Consider the following 21,122-nt stretch of genomic DNA (forward strand, 5'->3'; position numbering starts at 1 on the left):
AATCCTTGTGATTCCTTTCACCATAAGAGCACACAGCTTCATCATCTCTTCATCAGCATCTATCTCAGGTAAGCTTTCAGTTTCTGAGTCATCATCACTATCAGAACTTGATGACTCAGTATCAGACTTTGTGATGAGAGCTTTTCCTTTGCCTTTTCTTGAGGCAGCTGCTTTGGGGGATTCCTCCTCAGCCTTTAGAGCAACTGTCCTTGACTTTCTTCCATTCCTCTTGCTTCTTTGTTCCATCTCAAGTTCATGAGTCTTGATCATCCCATAAATTTCATCAAGAGTTGTTTCTTCAAGATTATAGTTGTCTCTTATAGTGGTGGCCTTCAAATCCCAACTTTCAGGAAGAGCTAACAGGAATTTAAGGTTTGAATCTTCAAGATCATATTCCTTGTCAACTAGTGATAAATCATTCAAGAATTTGACAAATCTGTCATATAAACCAGTCAATGACTCATCAGGTTTTGAGTCAAAGTGCTCATACTCTTGAGTGAGTATAGTCTTCCTGTTCTTCTTAATTGAATCAGTTCCCTGGCATCTTGTCTCCAAGGCATCCCATATCTCCTTTGCAGTATTGCAGTTAATTACCCTGTTTGACATGACATTATCAATGGCACTATGCAGCAAGTGTCGTACCTTAGCATCCTTAGCAATCGATGAGATATCTTCAGCAGTGTAATCACTCTTCTCCTTTGGTACATACTTTGTTGGTTCACCTGCAACTACAACAGAGAGTTTGGTTGGCTTGTGTGGTCCTTCATTGATTATGTCAAGGTATTCTGGATCCGTAGCTTCCAGAAACATAGACATCCTCACCTTCCACATGGGATATTCAGATGGTTTCAGTATGGGAACTCTAATAGTCTCACATCGATTATGGATTTGAGTCTTTGGAGGTTCTTCAGTTTTGGTGGGCTTGGTTGGAGTTTGTTCATCTTCAGACATGATTGTTTTTGGATCTTAAATTGTTTGTGTTTTAACAGATCTGCTCTGATACCACTTGTTAGGTCTCACACACTGTAGAAGGGGGTTGAATACAGTGTTTATCACAATCAAATCGAATATAAGAACACAAGTAACCGAAAACATATTTTATTCAACACAATAAACTATGTTACCATATGGAACTGTCCTCTCCCAGTGATGAACAAATTATCACGAGAGCTGCTAGGGTTACAATGAATAATAACTTTGATTATGATAACACATATAGTGTAAACCCTATGTCTGTGTTAATATACTACACAGTTACAAGATAAATTCTAATTGATATGGAATATAATTCTGCTTCCTAAAATATATCAACTAGTTATCTTTTCTTCCAAGTATTCTATTCTTCATAGAATTCCTTCTTCATGCATATCTCTTCTTGTGTTTGTCTTGATCTTCTTTCCTTTCAATCAGCCGCCTTCTTTATCTGAAAGTCTCATAAAGTCCTGATATTATTTCTTGATAAATATCTCCTGATAACTTAAGTTCTGACAACTTAAGTTCTTACTTCAGTATAAGTACTGATTTCCAGTTAAGTACTGATTTGCCCTGTTAAGTAAGATCTGAAAACTAAACACAAATCATATTAGTCAAGACATTATCAAATATATCTAACACAACTGCAACAATTAAGAGAAAAATTAACAATGTAAAATAAAAATTCTTATAATGATCTTATTATCATTGATATTATCGTTGTTATTTACGCTATTCCCTTCATGATTCACAAGACAAAATTTTGAGAAAAAAAGAACCTGATAAAAAGAAAAATTAAGTATAATGTATTCTATATAAGACTTTTTATTATCGTAGGTAACCCGCAACCGCTACCATTTGGGTGAGCACTGAGTAAATCATACGGGTTTACGCAATAGCCTGCAAATCACGTGAATTAAGATAAACCACATTTAAGCGACATGCTCTGGTCAGAAGACATAATCATAAATTCTCCTCCCGTGAAATTTGAACATGTGATCAAAAGGATAATTATTCTCTCTTTAAGCAACTGAGCCAACCGAATACGCGAAACTTAATAGTGATATAACCGGATACTATTAAGTTTGGGTAAATATAAACTTTGCACTAAACTTAATACAAACAGGGGTGAGGATGGGTTTAAAATGGATAGGTTATACGCGAAACTTTAACACAACCCATATATTTTAATTTTAATAACTTTTGATTCAATTAAAGTTCGGGTTGAAATATTTCAAATTACTGTATGTTACAGTCGATTTCGTAAGTTAAGTTGAGTTTTGATACTCTCAAACAACCCTAATGATAACTAGTAATTTTGCCCGTGCTCCGCATACGGGAATCTCTTGCAATATACAAAAATATGTTAATAATATTTTTTCGTAAGTTTAAAAGTATTTTAAAAAAATAAAAATGTATGTTGTTGTAAAAAATATAGAGAAATTAATGCAACATTTGTTTGTTAAAACTTATATTCCAAAAATATTTCATTGCGTAATTGTAGTATATATAATCATACAATATTTGGAATGTAGTAGAATACACGATGCTATTGAAGTTTCTTTTAACTCCTTGTTTTCTTAAAGAGTCATTTTTCCAAAAAAAATATCGATGTTAGTATATCTTATGTTTAAGAGGCTTATTAAGCCGGTAAGTACTTATCGATAAGTATTTGTTGATCCAGTTTATCAATATATATCTAATTCTTGAAGTAATCCATCCCTCCAAATTACCAACTATACCCTTAGTTAATCCTTAACAAAGTTAATTTTCATTATAGTAAAGGTCATTAATGTCATTTTCACATTTATTTTTCCACTCCATTACTCCACTTATTCTCTCTTTTCCAATTATTATATTACCCTAAATTCATTCTCTCTCTTCTTCATTTTTATTTATCCTCCACTCATTCTCTCTCTTCTTCATTTCCTATATCCACTTTATCACTTCTTAATTATTTACATCCATTTATTCTCATTATCATCTATTTTTTATTTATCCACATACCAACCATTAATGGTATTTTTTAATCATTTTTCGGTAACTTTTTATTATCCTTTAAATGAATTTAACTATTGCTCAATGGATTAATGGTATGCCGAAACGTCGAGTATAACATGCTCATTACTTCCAAGAGCTCTTATCAATTGATTTAACCTTTAAAAATTTCTTATAAATAAATTTATTTATTTATTTATTTATTCAAGACTAACGTTCTTATTGAAAACTCTAAGAGACAAATATCATAAACATGTAAATATACAAATATAAGATATGTGTGTGTATGTATTGCACGATTACTTAAATATTATTCAAATATGATATGTATAAGTGTATAATATTAGAATATGAATATTTATTAAAATTAATCTAAATATTTTAATTAATAAATTGGTTATATTATGTAAAAATTAATTATTAAAAAATAATTTTAACAAATACAATCAAATATAATCACAGAGTATGTGTAATACAGGTATAATGCTTGTAAGTTAAATTTGTAACTTATAATATAAGCTGATAAGCTGAATGTGATCAATGACGTAATTTTTCTCAACTTATTTTAATTTTTCGTTTTTTATTAACTTTAATTTTAAAATATATATTTATAAGTATTATTTAAATTCAAAATTCATGAATTAAGATTATTATATTTAAAAATTATTTATTTTAGTTTATTTAGATAAACAAATTTCGACTTTTAAATAATATTATCCAAACACTTATCTATACTATACTGTTATAAGCAAAACATGGTTTCGTTTGTTCGGTTGGTTAACATAATCCTAAAAAGTTTGTTAACACTTTCCAAAACAAAATTTAAATAAATATGATTTGCTTAAAAAATTAAATCATGTATCTAATATAACTATAAACACTATGAATTATTATCTAACATAATCTCTAATCGCACGCAACTTCTTTCTTACCGGGGAATAAAACACTTCTAAAATTAATTTTTAATAAATTAAATAATAATATAACAAAATAATTAATAAATCAAGAAAAAATTAAAATAAAAAATAATACCAAATCATCCACATAAACCATTGTTATAAACCATTGTTATTCAAGACTCACACTTTTCTATAGGCTTTCCACCCGTGCAACGAAACGTACTTTAGATTGCAGTAGGACTTTTTAACATTTTATCTATCTAAATTTTTAATCTTTCAATAATATAATACATACAAAATATTACGTAAATATTTTAAATTAATTAATCTCAATAATATATAATTATTATCTTTTATAATTTATTTTTATACTATAATAAAATAATAAAATTACAAATATTATAATCATCCAGTGCATCATAAATTATCTACTTATCACTTACAAATCACTTATTTATTTTAAGTGATAAATTACGAATTTTAAAATTTCTCAAACAGACACTTATTCTAGCATCAAGTATTCAAGCATCAGTTATTTATGCTAACAATATCAATTTCCGCGTTGTTCGTTAAATGTAATGATGAAAGACTTGGCTTTGTAATAGATATCAACCACTTGTGTCTTCGTAAAAACAGTAATTCATGAGCTAAACTTTTTGATTAAAATACCATGGAAATAAGTCTATGGGACTTGCTGATCCAAGTCCTCTCACCTTCAGCTTAGACTTGTATATTGCCACAGTGTTTCACATGAGTAACAGATTAAAAGTAATTGCATAGTTTCTTTTCGTTAACAAACTTTAAATGTTTTCTTTGTTGCAAGTTGTAACTTGCTCTAAATTCCTAGCCAAGGCATAGTCATGATGGGCAAGAAGCTGCCACAACTCACCATCAATCCCACAACTAATACGAAAAAGATCATATCCAACCTTGTTTGTTGTTAGTCCATCTTAAACACTTAGATTTGAAGTTGTTTCCTGAACATCTGACTCCATGGTAGTTTCAACTTCCATGACAGGTTTCGATTCATTTTTATCCATGACCTCACCGTCAAACACTTTATCAAATCATCCTTAAACCCCATAATTGGCAATCTCCGCTTCATGAGTTCATCATTTAGTTCAGTGACTTTCCATTGATCAACTGGTTTATTTTACTGAACATTATATAACGACATTTTAAGTTCCCAAACTTCTACTTTCGCAGCATGATCAAGTCGTTTGCAAAATATGATTAGCAGTAAGAAAATACCATATTCCGAATACTAACAGTTAAATAAATCCACTGAACCACACTAATTTGTACTCCAAAGTAATAGTGTAGCAAAGATAAAGAGATTAAAAATAACTTATGAATAGATTAGATCCACCTACATGACATTATCGGTAAAACCCTGAAACTCATAATTTTCTAGCACAAGCTGGGATAACTATATTCTCTAAAATCTTGATTACCCGTGACTGGTAATTATTTAGCTGCTTTCTGTACAATTTGAGAAGCTTGTTCCTCTACTAAGATGAAAAGCAAAATCATGAAATGAAAATGAGGAAACAAAGCAAAATGAAACTACCAAGCAAAATAAAAATAGATGAAACTATTTTAGAAATACAAAAAGATATGCAGCAAATTGAACAAATTTCACTAAGGTTTCTTTGCCCACCTATTACAAAGAGAGTTCAAAGTCAAACAACTTATTAGCTTAAACTCAGGTGGTACCAAAACAAACATCATTTCTTATAGCCAACTGAACTTATAGGGTGAGATATCTACTTAAAATCAAAAAGATAAAACTGCTACATAGTAAGGGAACTTGTTGATCCATTAAAAAGATATCTACAAACTACTCACATAGCAAGCTTGATTACACATGCTCATTCCGAGATAATTACTCTATAATGATGATTGATGGCCACAGTACAGAGCCAAGTACATGACAACTGATGAAATTGGTCATTAGGAGAATGCAGCTTGCTGCTACACATAGTAATGGAAGGTACATGGAGCTGCAGTAAAAAAAAAAGAAGCTCACATGCAAACAGTGAGTTTTAAAAACAAAAATTAATGAAAAAAATTGACACTTTTGAAGTCATGGAAAAGAAACACACTTGAAGTATATCTTTTGACAATTCTTGCTACTTAAAAGGTAAGTTATCGGTCAAATGAGATTGTCTAAATTATTAAGAATGAATCTTAATAAGTAAGACACGAACCAAATGCTCGTGGGGTTGTAAGCTTGTAGTTAATTGAACTTTAATCAAAAAATGTAGATCACGCTCTGATTAATACCAAGTTCTACCAAATTACCTGATTTCTAACTGAAAGAAATTATAAATTTGTTGCAGGATTAGGGACACTCTGATTAATACCAAACTCTACCAAATTACCTGATTCCTAACTAAAAATAATTATAACTAAATTACATGATTTCAAAAGTCTCTTATTGAGATTTTTGAAGTCGCAAAAATAAAAACACACTTGGAGTATATCATTTGATAATTCTTGCTACCTAAAAAATAAGTTATCAGTCAAATGAGATTGTGTAAATTATAAAGAATGAATTTAATAATTAAGACATGAAACAAATGCTCGTGGGTTGTAGCTAATTGAACTTTAATCAGAGAATGTAGATCACGCTCTGATTAGTACCAAACTCTACCAAATTACCTTATTCTTAACTAAAAGAATTATAAACTTGTTGCAGGACTAGGGACACTCTGATTAATACCAAACTCTACCAAATTACTAATTAAATTAATTATAACTAAATTACACGATTTCTAACATAGTAGATGAACGTGTACTCCTTTACCTTTTGAATTATTAGTTTCGGTTTTAATTTGTTTAGCACCTAAGAAAACCCTTTTAGTTGTTACCTCTAGCATACGTTGAGGTTGAGGAAGTAATGAAGAGTATCCATTTTTCAAAAGAAAAAATAATGTTAGTATAAGCTAGATGAACAACTCTTATTATCGCAAAAGGTATATACATCTTTCATAAAAAGCAATTAGGAACACTTAATTTCTTGTCAAGTAGTTGTATATCTTAAAACATAAAAAAACTAATATTAATGACATAGCTATAAAATAAAAAAAAGGTTTAATCTAGACGGAAAATCTGAGTAATTTAACGGTTCGACATATCTCATATGCACACTACATTTTCAGCTGGTCTATAAGTTATACCTGTGACTGTCATGTGTAATGACCTAATAATGTTCCATCAATTTGATGTTGTAAGAACTGCAATAAAGCATTTACACCCTCTAGATCATTCTGCAGTAAAGCCTTGTAATACTGCTTTTGCAGTTGGGATATCCTAACCTTGAGTATAGTTTCCTTTTTGGGGGTAAACCTTTCTCCACACAGATTTTAACCTTCGCAAAAGGAAAGGTCCGAGGACCTGTATAGAAAAAATAAAGTAAATCATGTAATTGATGAAAACATGAAATCAAAGACTGGTAAGAAATAAGTAGGGAATCAAATTTACCTTGTGAAGTTCTTGGACAACCTCCTCCTGGTTATTTTCACCAGATATTGCAAACCATTCATCAAAAGTTGCCGCAGAGCTGAAAATATCATGTAGGAGAAAGTTCAATAGGGATCAGAGTTCGTGGAGATTATTATGCACCATAAAAGATACAGTAAAAAAAACCAGAATAGCATATCATAATTTATCTACAGCAAATGATAGTAGTTGCATACAATTAATTCTTACAAAAGGATATCAAACTTCTAAAATGAGATGTCTAGAAGATTCACATTATAACATATATGATGTCAAATTTCTTACAACTCCAAAATTTGGGCGGTAACTTTAATCCAACTACAAATTATCACCCTTTAGTACTAGGGCAGACATTCAAAAGTCACATCCATGATAAAAATATAAAAACCAGTCCAATATCACGACATAAAAGAATAATGTAAACTAATGAAAGTACCTGAATTGGAGTTCCGGTGATGAGAAGGCGATAATTAGCGATAATTAGTGCTAAAGAGCCTCATGGTTTTTGAAAGAAATGAATTCTCATTTTTAATCCGGTGTGCTTCATCAATTATTATATAGCGTCAACTAAAGCGGCGCAGGGTATTCTTCTCTTTAATTTCCATTTTGAAGTTGGTGAGACATCAAACTTTCCGGCAGCTAGTAAGTCATCACGTTTGTACCTCGGAATATTATACTTTTTTCTTTGTTAATTGACATCCACTAAACATTAAATTATACCAAATTAGAATCACAATTATAATTGGTAGCACGTCGGCTATGCAAAAATGCCATGTATCTTTCAAAAATCATGATTGATTAGGCAAAACAGATAACATGCCAGACAATTATATTATAAAATACCCAAATATAATTGGTAGCCACATATGTAATTCTATAAATCAACAAACTGAATTAAATTTGAGAGATTTTTCTTTGTGTACTTATTAATGGACGGATGGGAAAATAAAAAAATAATTTATTTTGAATTGCAGAAGGTCCAAAAACATGTAAGAGAGCAAAAAAAAATAGGTTTTTGTAATCAGCAAAGCTAAATGCGATAAGTATGAAATGTTGAGATCTTCCTTCTAGTTGGCAAGCAAAGGCGATCTCGTTGACATATAAAGGGCGTCTACAGTGGTCTCTGTTCATGTTTATATTTAAATCCTGTTAATTGTCCCCTGTCAATGATTCTCCTTACTTGTTCAATTTTTTAAATCTTAAAAAAACTATTATGCTGCATAAGAATTATACAACTGGTTAAGGACATACCTGTTTGAGCGGAAGAAGAAGAACACGATCCTGGTCGACAGTTGCTTCCGATTTTACAATACAAAATAATTAAAAATTATAGCAGCAGCGCAACTTGAATATATTTGATTCATCTGATTATAGCACCGGTTTGAGACGGAGAATTGCCTGAATCTCCGGTTAAACCGGAACTAATGCAGAAAGGCGGTTTGAAAAAAATCTTCAATTAATCAGTTGGTAATATGGTTTCCATAATTGAGAAAAAAATGAAGATTTGAAATATTATTGGTGAGATCGATTTGGATTTGGGCAGTTGCTCAAATTCAAATTTTCAAATTTACGTGATTGTGGTTTAGAGGTTAATAGAAGTTACTAAAATTACGTGATGTTGTTTGCTTTATAAAATCGGGTTAACCTGAAGTTATGGATGATCCAAGTAGTTTACATACTAAACTTGTATTTGGATCCACCCATGAGTAAATATGGATAGTCCAGCAAAAAATTTTATGACAAAAACAGACATGATTTGAAAGCTAAAAAATAAAGGAAGAAAGGGTATTTGGTGTAATTCTAAAAATCTAGTACTAGTAAACATTAGGAACATATTGATATTGATATTGATATTAATACATGAAATTACAGTTTCACGTCTTAAAAAGGCCGAAACCCCAGCCAAGTCCCGAATACAAACGTGAGTCCGAGAGTTAACTACTGTCATTAAAGAAAATTATTCAAATAAAAGTAATATACAGTGCAATATATCAAAGATAGAAAATCACCGTAAAAAAAGGAATATATAGGGTACTAAACATAAGAATCCTGGATTTGATTATTTAAATAAAATATAAATAATATGCCGAGTATTTTTGACATAATTAAATTTACGAGTAATTAACTTTTTCAACAAGCTAATATTCAAAACAAATATATAAAGTCTAGTTACAGAATCAACCACTTCAGAATCCAGATAAAAAAGGGTTATCTATATTATCTTTTTTCAAAAGAAGTTTTAACTTTAACATGTTTATCCAATCATCCAGGTATAACTTATCTACTAGCTTAACCTATAATTCAGGATAAATATTATCTTATTATTTTTCAATATCTTATATAAATTTAGAACCGCTCTTAATTCGACTTTTAGTTAAAATACATTTCTGTTTATATAAAAATAGATATATTAACTTCCATTTATTAAAAATCAGATTCAAAAAAAAGCTATACTAAGCACTTTTTTTAATAATGTAGTATAAGTAATATAAAAATAAATTTAAGCGGTTACATATTTAAACTTTTATCGAATGCTGAAAGTTATTTGTAACTGTTTAACTACAAGTTAGGCATTTGTCAAAATAACAGAGAGTACAGGTTAGGCAGTAGGTAGGTAAAACAAATGTATCTTTTTAAACAAAATATTACTCCATTCATTTCTAAAAATATTTTCTATTTGACTTTAACACATTTGTCAATACATACATTTATTGTTAATATTTTTAATTTTATATTAATATTAAATATTAAAACGTAAATTATTAATCATTCGCTTATCATAAATAGTGTAAAAAATCAAAACATGAAACGTACCGGTAGTAGTGAGTAATGATTCAGTCTTAAATTTGGAATTTATATTGAATTATTATAGTTGGAATAAAACACGGGTATCTAAAATAAATCTAACGAGGACAATATAAGATAAAATTTATACTCCCAAGTAGGATTAGTTTAAAACACTATCAGTCTCGTGTATCGTCTATCTATACATACGTTACACACCTATATATACATAACCCCCTAATCCCCCTCACTCCTCACATACTGCATTTTCTTGTTTTGATCTATTTTATTTATTTTTATTATTTGTTTTTGAAAAAGAGAGGATATGGAGAATGATTTGACACCCAAACTGTCAAAGAATGTTTATGGAGGTGATGGTGGAAGCTACTCTGCCTGGTGTCCTGATGATCTCCCCATGCTTAAACAAGGCAATATTGGGGCTGCTAAGCTTTCTTTGAACAAGAATGGGTTTGCTCTCCCCTGTTATTCTGATTCTGCTAAGGTTGCTTATGTTCTTCAAGGTATAATCTCTCCCTCTCTCTCTCTCTCCCTCCCTCTCTCTCTCTCTCTCCCTCTCCCTCCCTCCCTCTCCCCTATCTCCCTCTCTCTCTCCCCCTCTCTCTCGCTCTCTCTCTCTCTAACTCTTTCTCTCTCTCTCTCTCCCCCTCTCCCTCTTGATTATAGTTTTGCGATGATGGGTTTGTTTTTTTTATGTATATGTTGTAATTGGTAGTTTTTTTCTCGAGGGTTTAAGGTTTATGATGATTTTATTGAATAGGGTTTTATTACAGTATTTTAATGTTTGATCTTGTTTTTTGGGTTCTGTTCTATATGTCTGTGCGTGTTATATTTGTAAGTATATGTGATGTGGCTGGATGATGGGGAAGGAAAAGGATGCTTTCCAGCTTCCACCGGGGCTATCAATGAATAAATTATTTGAACTTCTTGTAAAGTCGCTTGTGTGTAATATATCATTGGTTTCCAATTTATAATTATGATCTCAGATTTTGATGTGGCACTCTTTCTGTTTATTAGACCTCCTTTTTGATGGCTTGTGGTTTTGCCTTTTCAAAAAAAATTATGTTTAGATTTGTATCCCTGAAAAAATTGTTGTGTATGCTTTTTGGTTATTTATAACGAAATGCAATGGATTGATTGATTGAGAACTGAGAAGTTTATGTTCTAAGATATTCATGGTAGGCTCTATTCTGGCCAGTTGAAGGTGTTTTATTGATGTGCTTACAGTGAAGCCAAAGTCTAATTGCTGTGTTTTGCATGATTACCCGTACATTCTTTTTCTGCTGACTAATATGAGTCTGCGTCAAAGCTTAAGAGTGTATTATTGCATCTTTTCCTATGCAACAATTATTTGATCGATTTCTCACTTATTATATCATAATCATTCAATTTGTTAACCTCTCTGTTGTCTATTTGTCACCTCTTAGGTACTGTTCTATATAGTATAAACTATGACCTCATATATTGTATGATCACGTCTACAAGTATATTAGATAAATAAACTTTCTGAGTAAAACTGATTTCGAACTTAATATCTATTCTTAAAATTCTGGTTTAGTTACAGATATTAAATGCTTACAGAGTTTCTTATATTCTTAATTAGGGAGTGGAGTTGCTGGAATTGTTCTTCCTGAGAAAGAAGAGAAGGTTCTTCCTATCAAAACAGGGGATTCTATTGCTCTCCCATTTGGTGTTGTGACTTGGTGGTACAATAAAGAGGACACTCAGCTCGTAGTTCTTTTCTTGGGAGATACTTCAAAAGCCCATAAAACTGGTTCTTTTACTAACTTTTACTTGACGGGCTCTAATGGAATCTTCACTGGCTTTTCAACTGAGTTTGTAGGCAGGGCATGGGATTTGGAGGAAAGTGTTGTGAAGACCCTCGTGGGAAACCAATCAGGTAATGGAATTGTTAAGCTTGATGCAGGTTTCAAGATCACTGAGCCAAGTGAAAAACACCGAGATGGATTGGTGTTGAACTGTCTAGAAGCTCCACTGGATGTTGATATCAAAAATGGTGGAAGGGTTGTGGTTTTGAACACCAAGAATTTGCCTTTGGTTGGTGAGGTTGGACTTGGAGCCGATCTTGTCAGGCTAGATGGAAGTGCAATGTGCTCTCCAGGTTTTTCATGCGACTCGGCATATCAGGTAACTTACATTGTTCGGGGCAGTGGCCGGGCACAGGTTGTTGGTGTTGATGGGAAACGCGTTCTGGAAACAACTGTCAAGGCTGGTAACCTGTTCATTGTGCCTAGGTTTTTTGTGGTTTCAAAGATTGCTGATCCTGAAGGCTTGGAATGGTTTTCTATCATATCCACTCCAAAGTAAGCATAATCTAAATAGCAATACACTACTACAGTTGCTTGTAGACTTTCACTATCCTTGCGTTATTGGCTCTAATTGCCTAGTCCTAGTTGACAGCCTTTTATAATAACATTTACCTAGTTGTTATTCTAATTCTAATGACGTGTGATATAATTGCAGTCCGGTTTTCACCCATCTAGCTGGAAGCATAGGCGCGTGGAAGGCGTTGTCTCCTCGAGTTCTTCAGGCGTCTTTCAATGTGGGTTCGGATGTGGAGCAGCAGTTCCGTTCTAAAAGGACTGCAGATGCCATCTTCTTCCCTCCACCAAAGTAAAGTGCTGCCGCTCATATGTTGATTTAGAGCTCTATAAGCTAGCAATCTTATCAAAATATAGTAGTGTAGGTTTTATAATTTCCGAAATAATGTTCATCTGGATGTTGCTAAACAGAGTTAATTCCCCTGGTTTTTGGATATTGCCGAGTATATTAGGATTTTATTTATAATCTCTTCGTTTTTATCTTTACAAAGTATTCTGGGACATATTTTGATACTTTGCTGAATCAAATATTTCTGTGAAGCATTATCCTGGAACTAGCTTTATGACCCGTGCAATGCACGAGTATGTTCTCAATTGCGTATTAGTTATCTTCCCTTCTTATGTTCGATTTGCAGTATCTATAATAGCGGCTAAGATTATGTTGATTAATAAAAAAATATGTTTATTTGTGTTAGTTGTTTTAACTTCTTAGATTCTTATGTTCGATTTGCAGTATCTATCATAGCGGCTAAGATTACGTTGATTAATAAAAAAATATGTTTATTTGTGTTGGTTGTTTTAACTTCTTAGGTGGCGTTTGCATTACTCACGATTATTTCTTATATTCGATTTGCAGTATCTATAATAGCGGTTAAGATTACGTTGATTAATAAAAAAATATATTTATTTGTGTTAGTTGTTTCACGATTATTTCTTATGTTCGATTTGCAGTATTTAATAAAAAAATATGTTTATTTGTGTTAGTTGTTTTAACTTCTTAGGTTGGGTTTGCATTACTCACGATTATCACTGTCTTAGTTAATTGAAATTTTCAAAACACATGTCTGTTTGTTTCGAATCAAATGATATGTCGATATATCAAATTATAAATACAAATATTGTTTAAACACTATTTTAAAATTTTGTTTTTAGTCTTCAATAACGACCGTACTCAGATGTGAATAAGTTTTTATTCTTTTTAATATATCTATTTATATGTGTGTAATGTATTTAAATGTTAAATGTGTGACAATGAGTTACACTATAGTTCTAAATGAGATAAGTATGTGTTGGGATCTCATTAAAAATCTAAGCTATTAAGAGTCAATAATGAAGTAATAATAAATATAAAATTAATAATACTTAATGAGTTAGATGTAAATAATATATGGTATTATATTTGATATTTATTTATACATATATTTGAGGGGTAATTCAGTAATTTTAATTGAATAAATTGTCTCAATCAACCCCCTATTTGCTCTATTATATAATAGATAGATTACCTCCTGGTGCATTCATTTTTTACTGCCCCCTAATTTGGTTTTATTTTCATTTTCAGTATAATAAATTAGTAGTTGCATATGTATGTTTAAATTCTGATCACCAGAAGCGCAAAAATCTACCAAAAAAAGGACTCAATTGTCTGATAGAAAATTTGAGATGTTAAACTTAACAAAAAGAAAATATATAATGAGATGTTAAGAATATCCATGATCTTTCAAATGCTCTCTAGCCTTTCATCAACTCTGTCATTTTAGGATCCCGTCTCTTGAGCCTTGCTTCCACCTGCTTTGCCGAGCCCCTCACACAGCTTGATTAAATCATTTTGCATGTAATGTACATTGTGCGTGTTTGTTATTATGTTGATTTTCAACTACCATATACATACATGCTACATGCATACATGTAGTGTTAGCTCATGACTGCTACTTTCAAGTAGTAGTTGCCTCTTCACTAAATCATTTCTATCACAGAAATCTTTATTGGATAGACATAGACATCATGAAATCATCTAGTTTCTACGTCACAGAATTCTCTTATAGTTTGTTGGATAGATATAGACGTCATAAAATCATGTTTTAAACGGGAGAGAAACGATGTTGTTGCTCAGTTGAATGTTTTCCGTTTGTCATTATCATAAGTGGATCCCATCATAATTAAAAGATGTTTACAAAAGCTATTTTTTGAATAATATTTCTTAATATTTACTAATAAATTCAAAGGTTATATTTTATCAAAAATAGTTAATCAATAACATTTCTCTGAAATAATTTTTTTGTGGAAATTGATGGGATACTTGGTAAACTATACAGTGTGTCAAACAACTTCTTAAATATATGATCTTATACTTGTATGCGTCTCAATTCTCGATAACAACTTTGTGAGTTGTGCTTTTTTTGGTTATCATGATTAGTTCCCTTGTTTAAATGACATTTTCTATATTCGGGTGGTTGCTGACAGAGTATGTAGATGAGACAGAAGAGTACATCAACATTATGTTGGATGACAAATGTGGATCATGATCTATTTGATGCCACAAAGCATGGTAATAAAGAGTCCGGGAGATTGTCCACAAAAGAATGGCTGGATGTTTTTTGCATCTTTTTCTGGCAAATAGGTTTGCGTTTCTTTATCCAACCAAAGTTCGGTGGACAATCTTCCCCAACAGATCTGCAACTTGCTTTTTTCCATTACTCGATATATACAAAGCTGAAGTGTAAACACATTGAAACTGAGATGGATACCCAGGAAATGCGTGGTTCACTCCACTGCAACACCTCCTCCGTCTGTGGCCAACACCAGCGCTGAGATTGCTAATCTGAGGGACCTAACTTTTCATAATGAATCGTGATTGACAAGGATAATATTACCCAAAGTCAAAACTGCCTCCACCACTCCAGATTTTGGCCTGTTTAACCCTCAAGTTGTTGAGGCAACTGTGGCTGTTTTTAGGGAATTGTTTTTCTACTGTGTGTAACAGAGCTAGCCAGGGCAGATCCATTTTAAGTTCATAACACATAAGTAGCCATTTTTAATAACTGTTAATCTTTCAACCATCTAACAGTTAAATGTGTACATTATCTTTGTTTTGATCCATTTATCACCCAAGCTAAGCTACACTTGATGTTTAACATAAATCTATAATTCACAAAAGATGAAAACATGGTTGTAAAATGATTTTTTTAAATCAAATTAATTGGTTTCTACGGTAATCTCAAATATAACATAACTGGATTACGCAAGTAATTCTTCAATCTAGGATTTCAATCACATAAAGGTTCTTTAACTAGAAGATCCAGTTTGTTTTGAAGAAATTTAAGAACATCTTCTCTCTGTTCCTTTATAAGCAGTTGCCTTAGTTTCTTGAATGTCATCCGTGAGGGTCGGATTCCTTTTTCTATCATCTCTTCCATTAAGACACAGGCCCGCTCGGCATCAGCCTTATCACAAAATCCATCAATAAGTGCACAGAATGTGTGCATGCTTGGAAGAAATTGTTTCTTTTTCATGTACCTCCACACTTTTTGAGCCCTTTCAAGCTCATCTCTGTCACAGAACATCTTTATCATCAACGTGTATGTATCTGAATCTGGATCACAAATCTTAGTCATTCTAAGGAAGACCTTATAAGCTTCATCAGTTTCTTCACGCTCAATCAAGTTGCTTAATATAATATTGAAAGTCCTTGAATTCGGGATCACCCCCTTGTATTCCATTTCATCCAAAATCATGTACACATTCTGCATCTTGCTTACCTTACAAAAAGCACCGATAAATGCATTGTATACAGCCACATCAGGAATGATGCCATTCTTTTCCATTTGAAAAAACGTTTCAATAGCATCTTCAATCCGATTTTCTATCCCATAAGTATGAATTAAAACACTATAGATGAATGATGTTGGCCTACATCCTTTAGAGTCCATGTCCTTGACAATTTTGATGGCTTCATCTACCCTTCCACCCTTGCAAAGGATGTCAACCATGATACTGTGCGTTACAATATCAACTTCACAACCCACTTTGACCATTTCTCTATATATCATCCTAGCCTTGGGAAGATTAGGATCCCTTCCCCACCCATCAAGTAATATGCTGTAGGTTTTAGAATCAGGATCAAATCGTTCTTTCATGTTATCAAAGATCTCTTGAGCCTTTCTTACATTTTTAGACTTGCATAAAGCACTTAGCAAACCATTAAAAGCAGCTAGATTTGGTTGAATTTTATATTTTTCCATAACATTGAAAGCATAAACTGTCTCCTCCACCTTCTGGCACCTGGCATACCTTCTCATGATTATACAAAACGTTTCGATATTTAGCATTTCCTTGGTACCCATACTATTCACGAGATCCCACATTATCTGATACTGTCTTATTTTCGCCATAGACTCTATGATGGTATGGTAAGCTCTGACACTGTGTTCATAGTCATGTTGCTTGCCAGCCCACTCAAAGAATTGATGCGCTAGCATTCCAGCATTCTCAAATCTAGCTAGAACCTTTTCAACTACATCTTGGGAAATCCTTACCCCACTTTTGTCGAGTGCAGCAGCAAGACCTAATTTTGGACAAGACATCATAAGTTTGCATATCTTTTTTGTTGGATCAGATGGTCCTAAAACTGTCTTATTTGAGCTATAAAATCTGGCCAGCACCAACGATTTGAAGCATGATTTCTTAAGACAACAGCCTTTTATGATCATAGTTTCTATCTGGAAAACGAATACCAAGTATCTGCAACATAAATAAAGGAGTAAGAGTAAATCACTTGACTTATTAAATTTGATAAGACGATCATAAATCATAACAATTTTCATCATACTAAATAACAGAGACTAGATTAAGTTAGACTGCAGTTTTGGTACTGAGAAATGAACTTCAGGATCACTATACAGTATCACTAATTTTCTAATAAACCTAAGAGGTAGCGTCTATAAAATCGTCGCATAGAAACATTTTTCAGCTTTCTAAAACATTTACATTTTAAGTGCTTATGTAATTAACGTATTCTGCCATCAAGACTTAAAAATCAAATAATGATTTGGACCTTAATTGAGCTTAAAAAGTTACATTACACCAGTCAAATAACACAAAATGTAATAATTAGAACTCCTGTTTAACATGTATGTATAAATCACATATGTCGTTATATGATTTACAGATATATAACAATTAGTATTATAATTACAAACACATTCTGAACCCCATTTACAAGGAAAGCTTAATTAATCTTTTTTTTGGCTAATTAAAGCTTAATCAATCTTTTAAACAAAGAGAAACAACAAACGTTGGGTCACTCGTTCAGACATTTCCTCAAACACGTAGAAGAGAAAAGAGTTGCTTGCTCTGTTTAAATGTACATTAGTTATTATGGTATGGATTAAACTGAAGTCTCCAAGATAGAAACATAAACTAAGGGAAATAAGTTTAAAAAGCTGAATCTTACAATAGTGTTCGGTACTCTTCAGTAGTGGGTCACTCTGGGTTGCTCCGATCGTTGATGGAAATGTAAATCAAAATTGAGAATACGAGATTTTATAAAATATAAGAAATGGGTAATATTATTAATATTTGTCGAGTTAGCAATAAACCTTTTTTTTTTTAACTATAGCAATAAACTTAAAATATGTGGTGGTCACGATAACATTCATTATAGTATCATTTTAAGTGCAATTTATTTTCTTAAAAAAAATAGCGTAATTTATGTATTTAAGATTTATATCAATGATATTTTCTAATAATCAGGTTTTCAGAACAGTTTATACGCATCTTTACTAATTTTTGGAGAACGCCAACATTACATCTATTTAAATTCCACTTCAAATTGATAAAGTTCTAAATCCCGATTTCAACCAATTGAGGTATCCGTGATGGGTAACTATTGACTCTCTAATTAGCGGAGAAAGTAGTTAAATTAGTTGTTAAGAAAAAATTTATATTATAGACGACTTTTTTTAAGGAAAAAATTGGAAATACATGGAAAGAGGAACATCAACTAGAAAGCAAGCATGCATGTATTCAAATTTTAAAGTACAAGAACAGAAGTTACACACATAGAAAATGAACTAATACAAACACACTAGTAAGCAAGATACAGAGTAATCTCCAACACAGTTTCCAATCCATCTGTGATTCCATTGTTAATTTGCGGGTTAGCATCTGCAACATTCTTGATTGTGGCATATCCCTTAGCATTCAAAAACTTGCCAGTACCTCCCATTACCGCAATTTGAGACTGCGAAACTGCACTTCTGTGAACACCAAACAAACATAAACTATCCTTATAGCCGCCGCTCTCAAACATAACAGTGAAAGCCATTGTTTGACTGTTTCCGTCTCCCGAACTTGTTACATAAAACCCTTGTGCCTTTCCAACTAATCCTGATCCTAGTTCATGTCCCTCGGTTAGTTCATCATCAATAGCAGTGATTGTTCCGAACATTAGCTTCCTCAGGTCTGCTCCAGCTCCCTGTAATTAAATTTTACGTAGCCAGAAGAATTAATTAGTCAGGGCCGAACACTAAAGATGTTTAATGAATTAATTAATTTAAGTAACAAAAATTAATCTAAATAGTTTTTTTGGTAAAGAGAATAATGACCCTGAATGTGACCTTAGCTAACTATTCGAGGTTTTAAGATTTTCTAGTGTTAAAGTTTATGCTATTGCAAGTTCAGTGGGATCAATAACCACGCTCCTATTGAGCTAGCTACCGCTTGCCTGTATTTGGCCACCATTGAAGAATCCGGATCCTCCATTGTTGTTTTGAATCACATTAGATGTGCTTCTGCCAAGGCCGGTGAGGAAGGGGATGTTATTGTTGTCCAGAAGACCATTGGTACTACTAGTTGATGGAACACCATTGTTAAGAGGAAAATTTGCAACATTAGGTTTTGCGAAAGGTACTTGACCATTGAGAGCAGGGTTGTTGACAATGCCAGTTACTGCTCGAGCAGAAGGGTTAGTTCCGCCTAGTATGTCGTGCATGAAGAATGTAAGTGGATGATCATGGCTTATAGCTGCTCCGCCAGTTGCAGCAGCTGGGGTAGAGGAAGCAGCCACAGGAGGTATAGTTGATTCGGTTTCAACCGTTGTTTCTGCTTCGAGGATTCGAGCTGAGGTTGCAGAGGTGATTGTTATGGCTAGGAAAAAGAGGGATATGAAGCGCTTATAGGGAAGAGAAATTGAGCTTGAACGCAATGCCATTGTAATAGAAGAATATTGATTTTGTTTAGGGTCCTATGAGAAGATTTGATCTTTGAGTGGTTATGATAGGGGTGCTAAATCTTGATTGTGTATATATACTAGATTACTAGTAAAATTCTAGTAGCATGAGTACTTCAAAGGTACATTGATGGAGTTGATGAGATGGAGTAGGTTAGTTCTCCACCTACAAGTGTTTTGGTTCAAACTTTGTAAAAATAAACAAGTCTTGATTTTACACCGAAATCACTCACTACGCAGATGCAATTACATTCTTGACTAATGTCTAATGCCATCAGAGCTGTGATTTAGAAATGACTAGAAGATTGAAGTCACCTGGAATGATAAACAATGAAAATGACTGTAAAATTTCTTTCTCATGCAACCAAAAAATATAACCAACAATTTTATTGCATCTGTTATACTTTTCTCTTAATATGTAACAGTAGTCACTTTCGGATTGACCAGACCATTTTGTGACCCCTTTCAAGTTTTGTTTCAGTTAATTGAATTTCGTGTTGGGTCGAGTTCGGTCGGGTTTCCGGTCATAATTGATATTACCACCCCTACTTGTCTGTGCTAACAATAGGTTTGAGGCTCCAAAGAGTGTCCATGAAGATATAGTGTGAGTACTGTCATTTAATTTCGGTGATGACTTTCCCAGTAGACCACAATAACATGACATAAATTGATAGTGCTAACTGCTACACGATCACGACTTCAAAGTTCAAACTATGAAGAGTTGATCTTTTTAAAATATAAAAATAAAAATAGAAAAATACCCGTCCTAGAAATTGCGTATATATTTGAAATTTTGAATTTTAATCGATCAAATGACAAGTTAAACTAAAAAGTGTTCGTTACCGCATACGGAAGAATACAAATATAAGAATAGTAGTCCTAGAGATATCAAATCGAAATTTGGCATCAAATGATGTGATACTCATGATTTGCAATCTAGGAGGATATTATTGGGAGAATTTATATAATGCAGGCTAGTTCACTATTATTAATTGATTTGTATCCAATGAAATCATGAAAAGTGTTATTTGAAATCATTTTAATTACCAATTTGGTTTCTTTAAAATTATTCTAAAAAAAAGATACTCAGCTACGCAACGTTAGATATATATAAAACTGGAGAATTTTTTTATAACAAATAGTATACCATCTTTTTCATTACAAGGAGATCCCTTGTACATAAATCTTCTCTCTTTTCAACATGATAGGTGTAGGATTCATACAAATACAAGTATATGTTTAAATTTAATTCTCATAATTTAAAAACATCAGCTGGAATAGCTCAGTTGGTTAGAGCGTGTGGCTGTTAACCACAAGGTCGGAGGTTCGACCCCTCCTTCTAGCGTTTTCTATTTTGGCTTTTTTTAAAAAAAATTC

At 32.4% G+C, this 21,122-nt stretch overlaps 3 protein-coding genes and 1 non-coding gene across 4 annotated transcripts; 2 read left to right on the top strand and 2 right to left on the bottom strand.

The window, feature by feature from the left end:
- Positions 1–10,341: 10,341 nt before the first annotated feature.
- On the top strand, positions 10,342–12,985 carry LOC141703216 (11S globulin seed storage protein Ana o 2.0101-like). The gene is made up of 3 exons (XM_074506799.1): positions 10,342–10,678; positions 11,779–12,499; positions 12,660–12,985. The coding sequence occupies exons 1-3, from the start codon at positions 10,483–10,485 to the stop codon at positions 12,811–12,813; spliced, it is 1,071 nt and encodes a 356-aa protein (XP_074362900.1). The 5' UTR covers positions 10,342–10,482; the 3' UTR covers positions 12,814–12,985.
- A 2,704-nt stretch (positions 12,986–15,689) lies between these two features.
- Positions 15,690–18,107, bottom strand: LOC141703211 (pentatricopeptide repeat-containing protein At1g77360, mitochondrial). The gene is made up of 2 exons (XM_074506792.1): positions 17,970–18,107; positions 15,690–17,257 (listed from the first exon to the last, which is right to left on the bottom strand). Exon 2 carries the CDS (start codon positions 17,224–17,226, stop codon positions 15,784–15,786), a length of 1,443 nt encoding a protein of 480 aa, XP_074362893.1. The 5' UTR covers positions 17,227–17,257; positions 17,970–18,107; the 3' UTR covers positions 15,690–15,783.
- Positions 18,108–18,508: 401 nt separating this feature from the next.
- LOC141703215 (dirigent protein 10-like) lies at positions 18,509–19,778 on the bottom strand. Its single transcript, XM_074506798.1, has 2 exons — positions 19,242–19,778; positions 18,509–18,992 (listed from the first exon to the last, which is right to left on the bottom strand). Exons 1-2 carry the CDS (start codon positions 19,725–19,727, stop codon positions 18,603–18,605), a joined length of 876 nt encoding a protein of 291 aa, XP_074362899.1. The 5' UTR covers positions 19,728–19,778; the 3' UTR covers positions 18,509–18,602.
- A 1,238-nt stretch (positions 19,779–21,016) lies between these two features.
- On the top strand, positions 21,017–21,090 carry TRNAN-GUU (transfer RNA asparagine (anticodon GUU)). The gene has a single exon. It is a non-coding gene; the product is annotated as a tRNA-Asn (tRNA).
- Positions 21,091–21,122: the final 32 nt, after the last annotated feature.

The sequence above is a fragment of the Apium graveolens genome, unplaced genomic scaffold, assembly GCF_009905375.1.
Source record: "Apium graveolens cultivar Ventura unplaced genomic scaffold, ASM990537v1 ctg6337, whole genome shotgun sequence".
NCBI classification, from domain to species: domain Eukaryota; kingdom Viridiplantae; phylum Streptophyta; class Magnoliopsida; order Apiales; family Apiaceae; genus Apium; species Apium graveolens.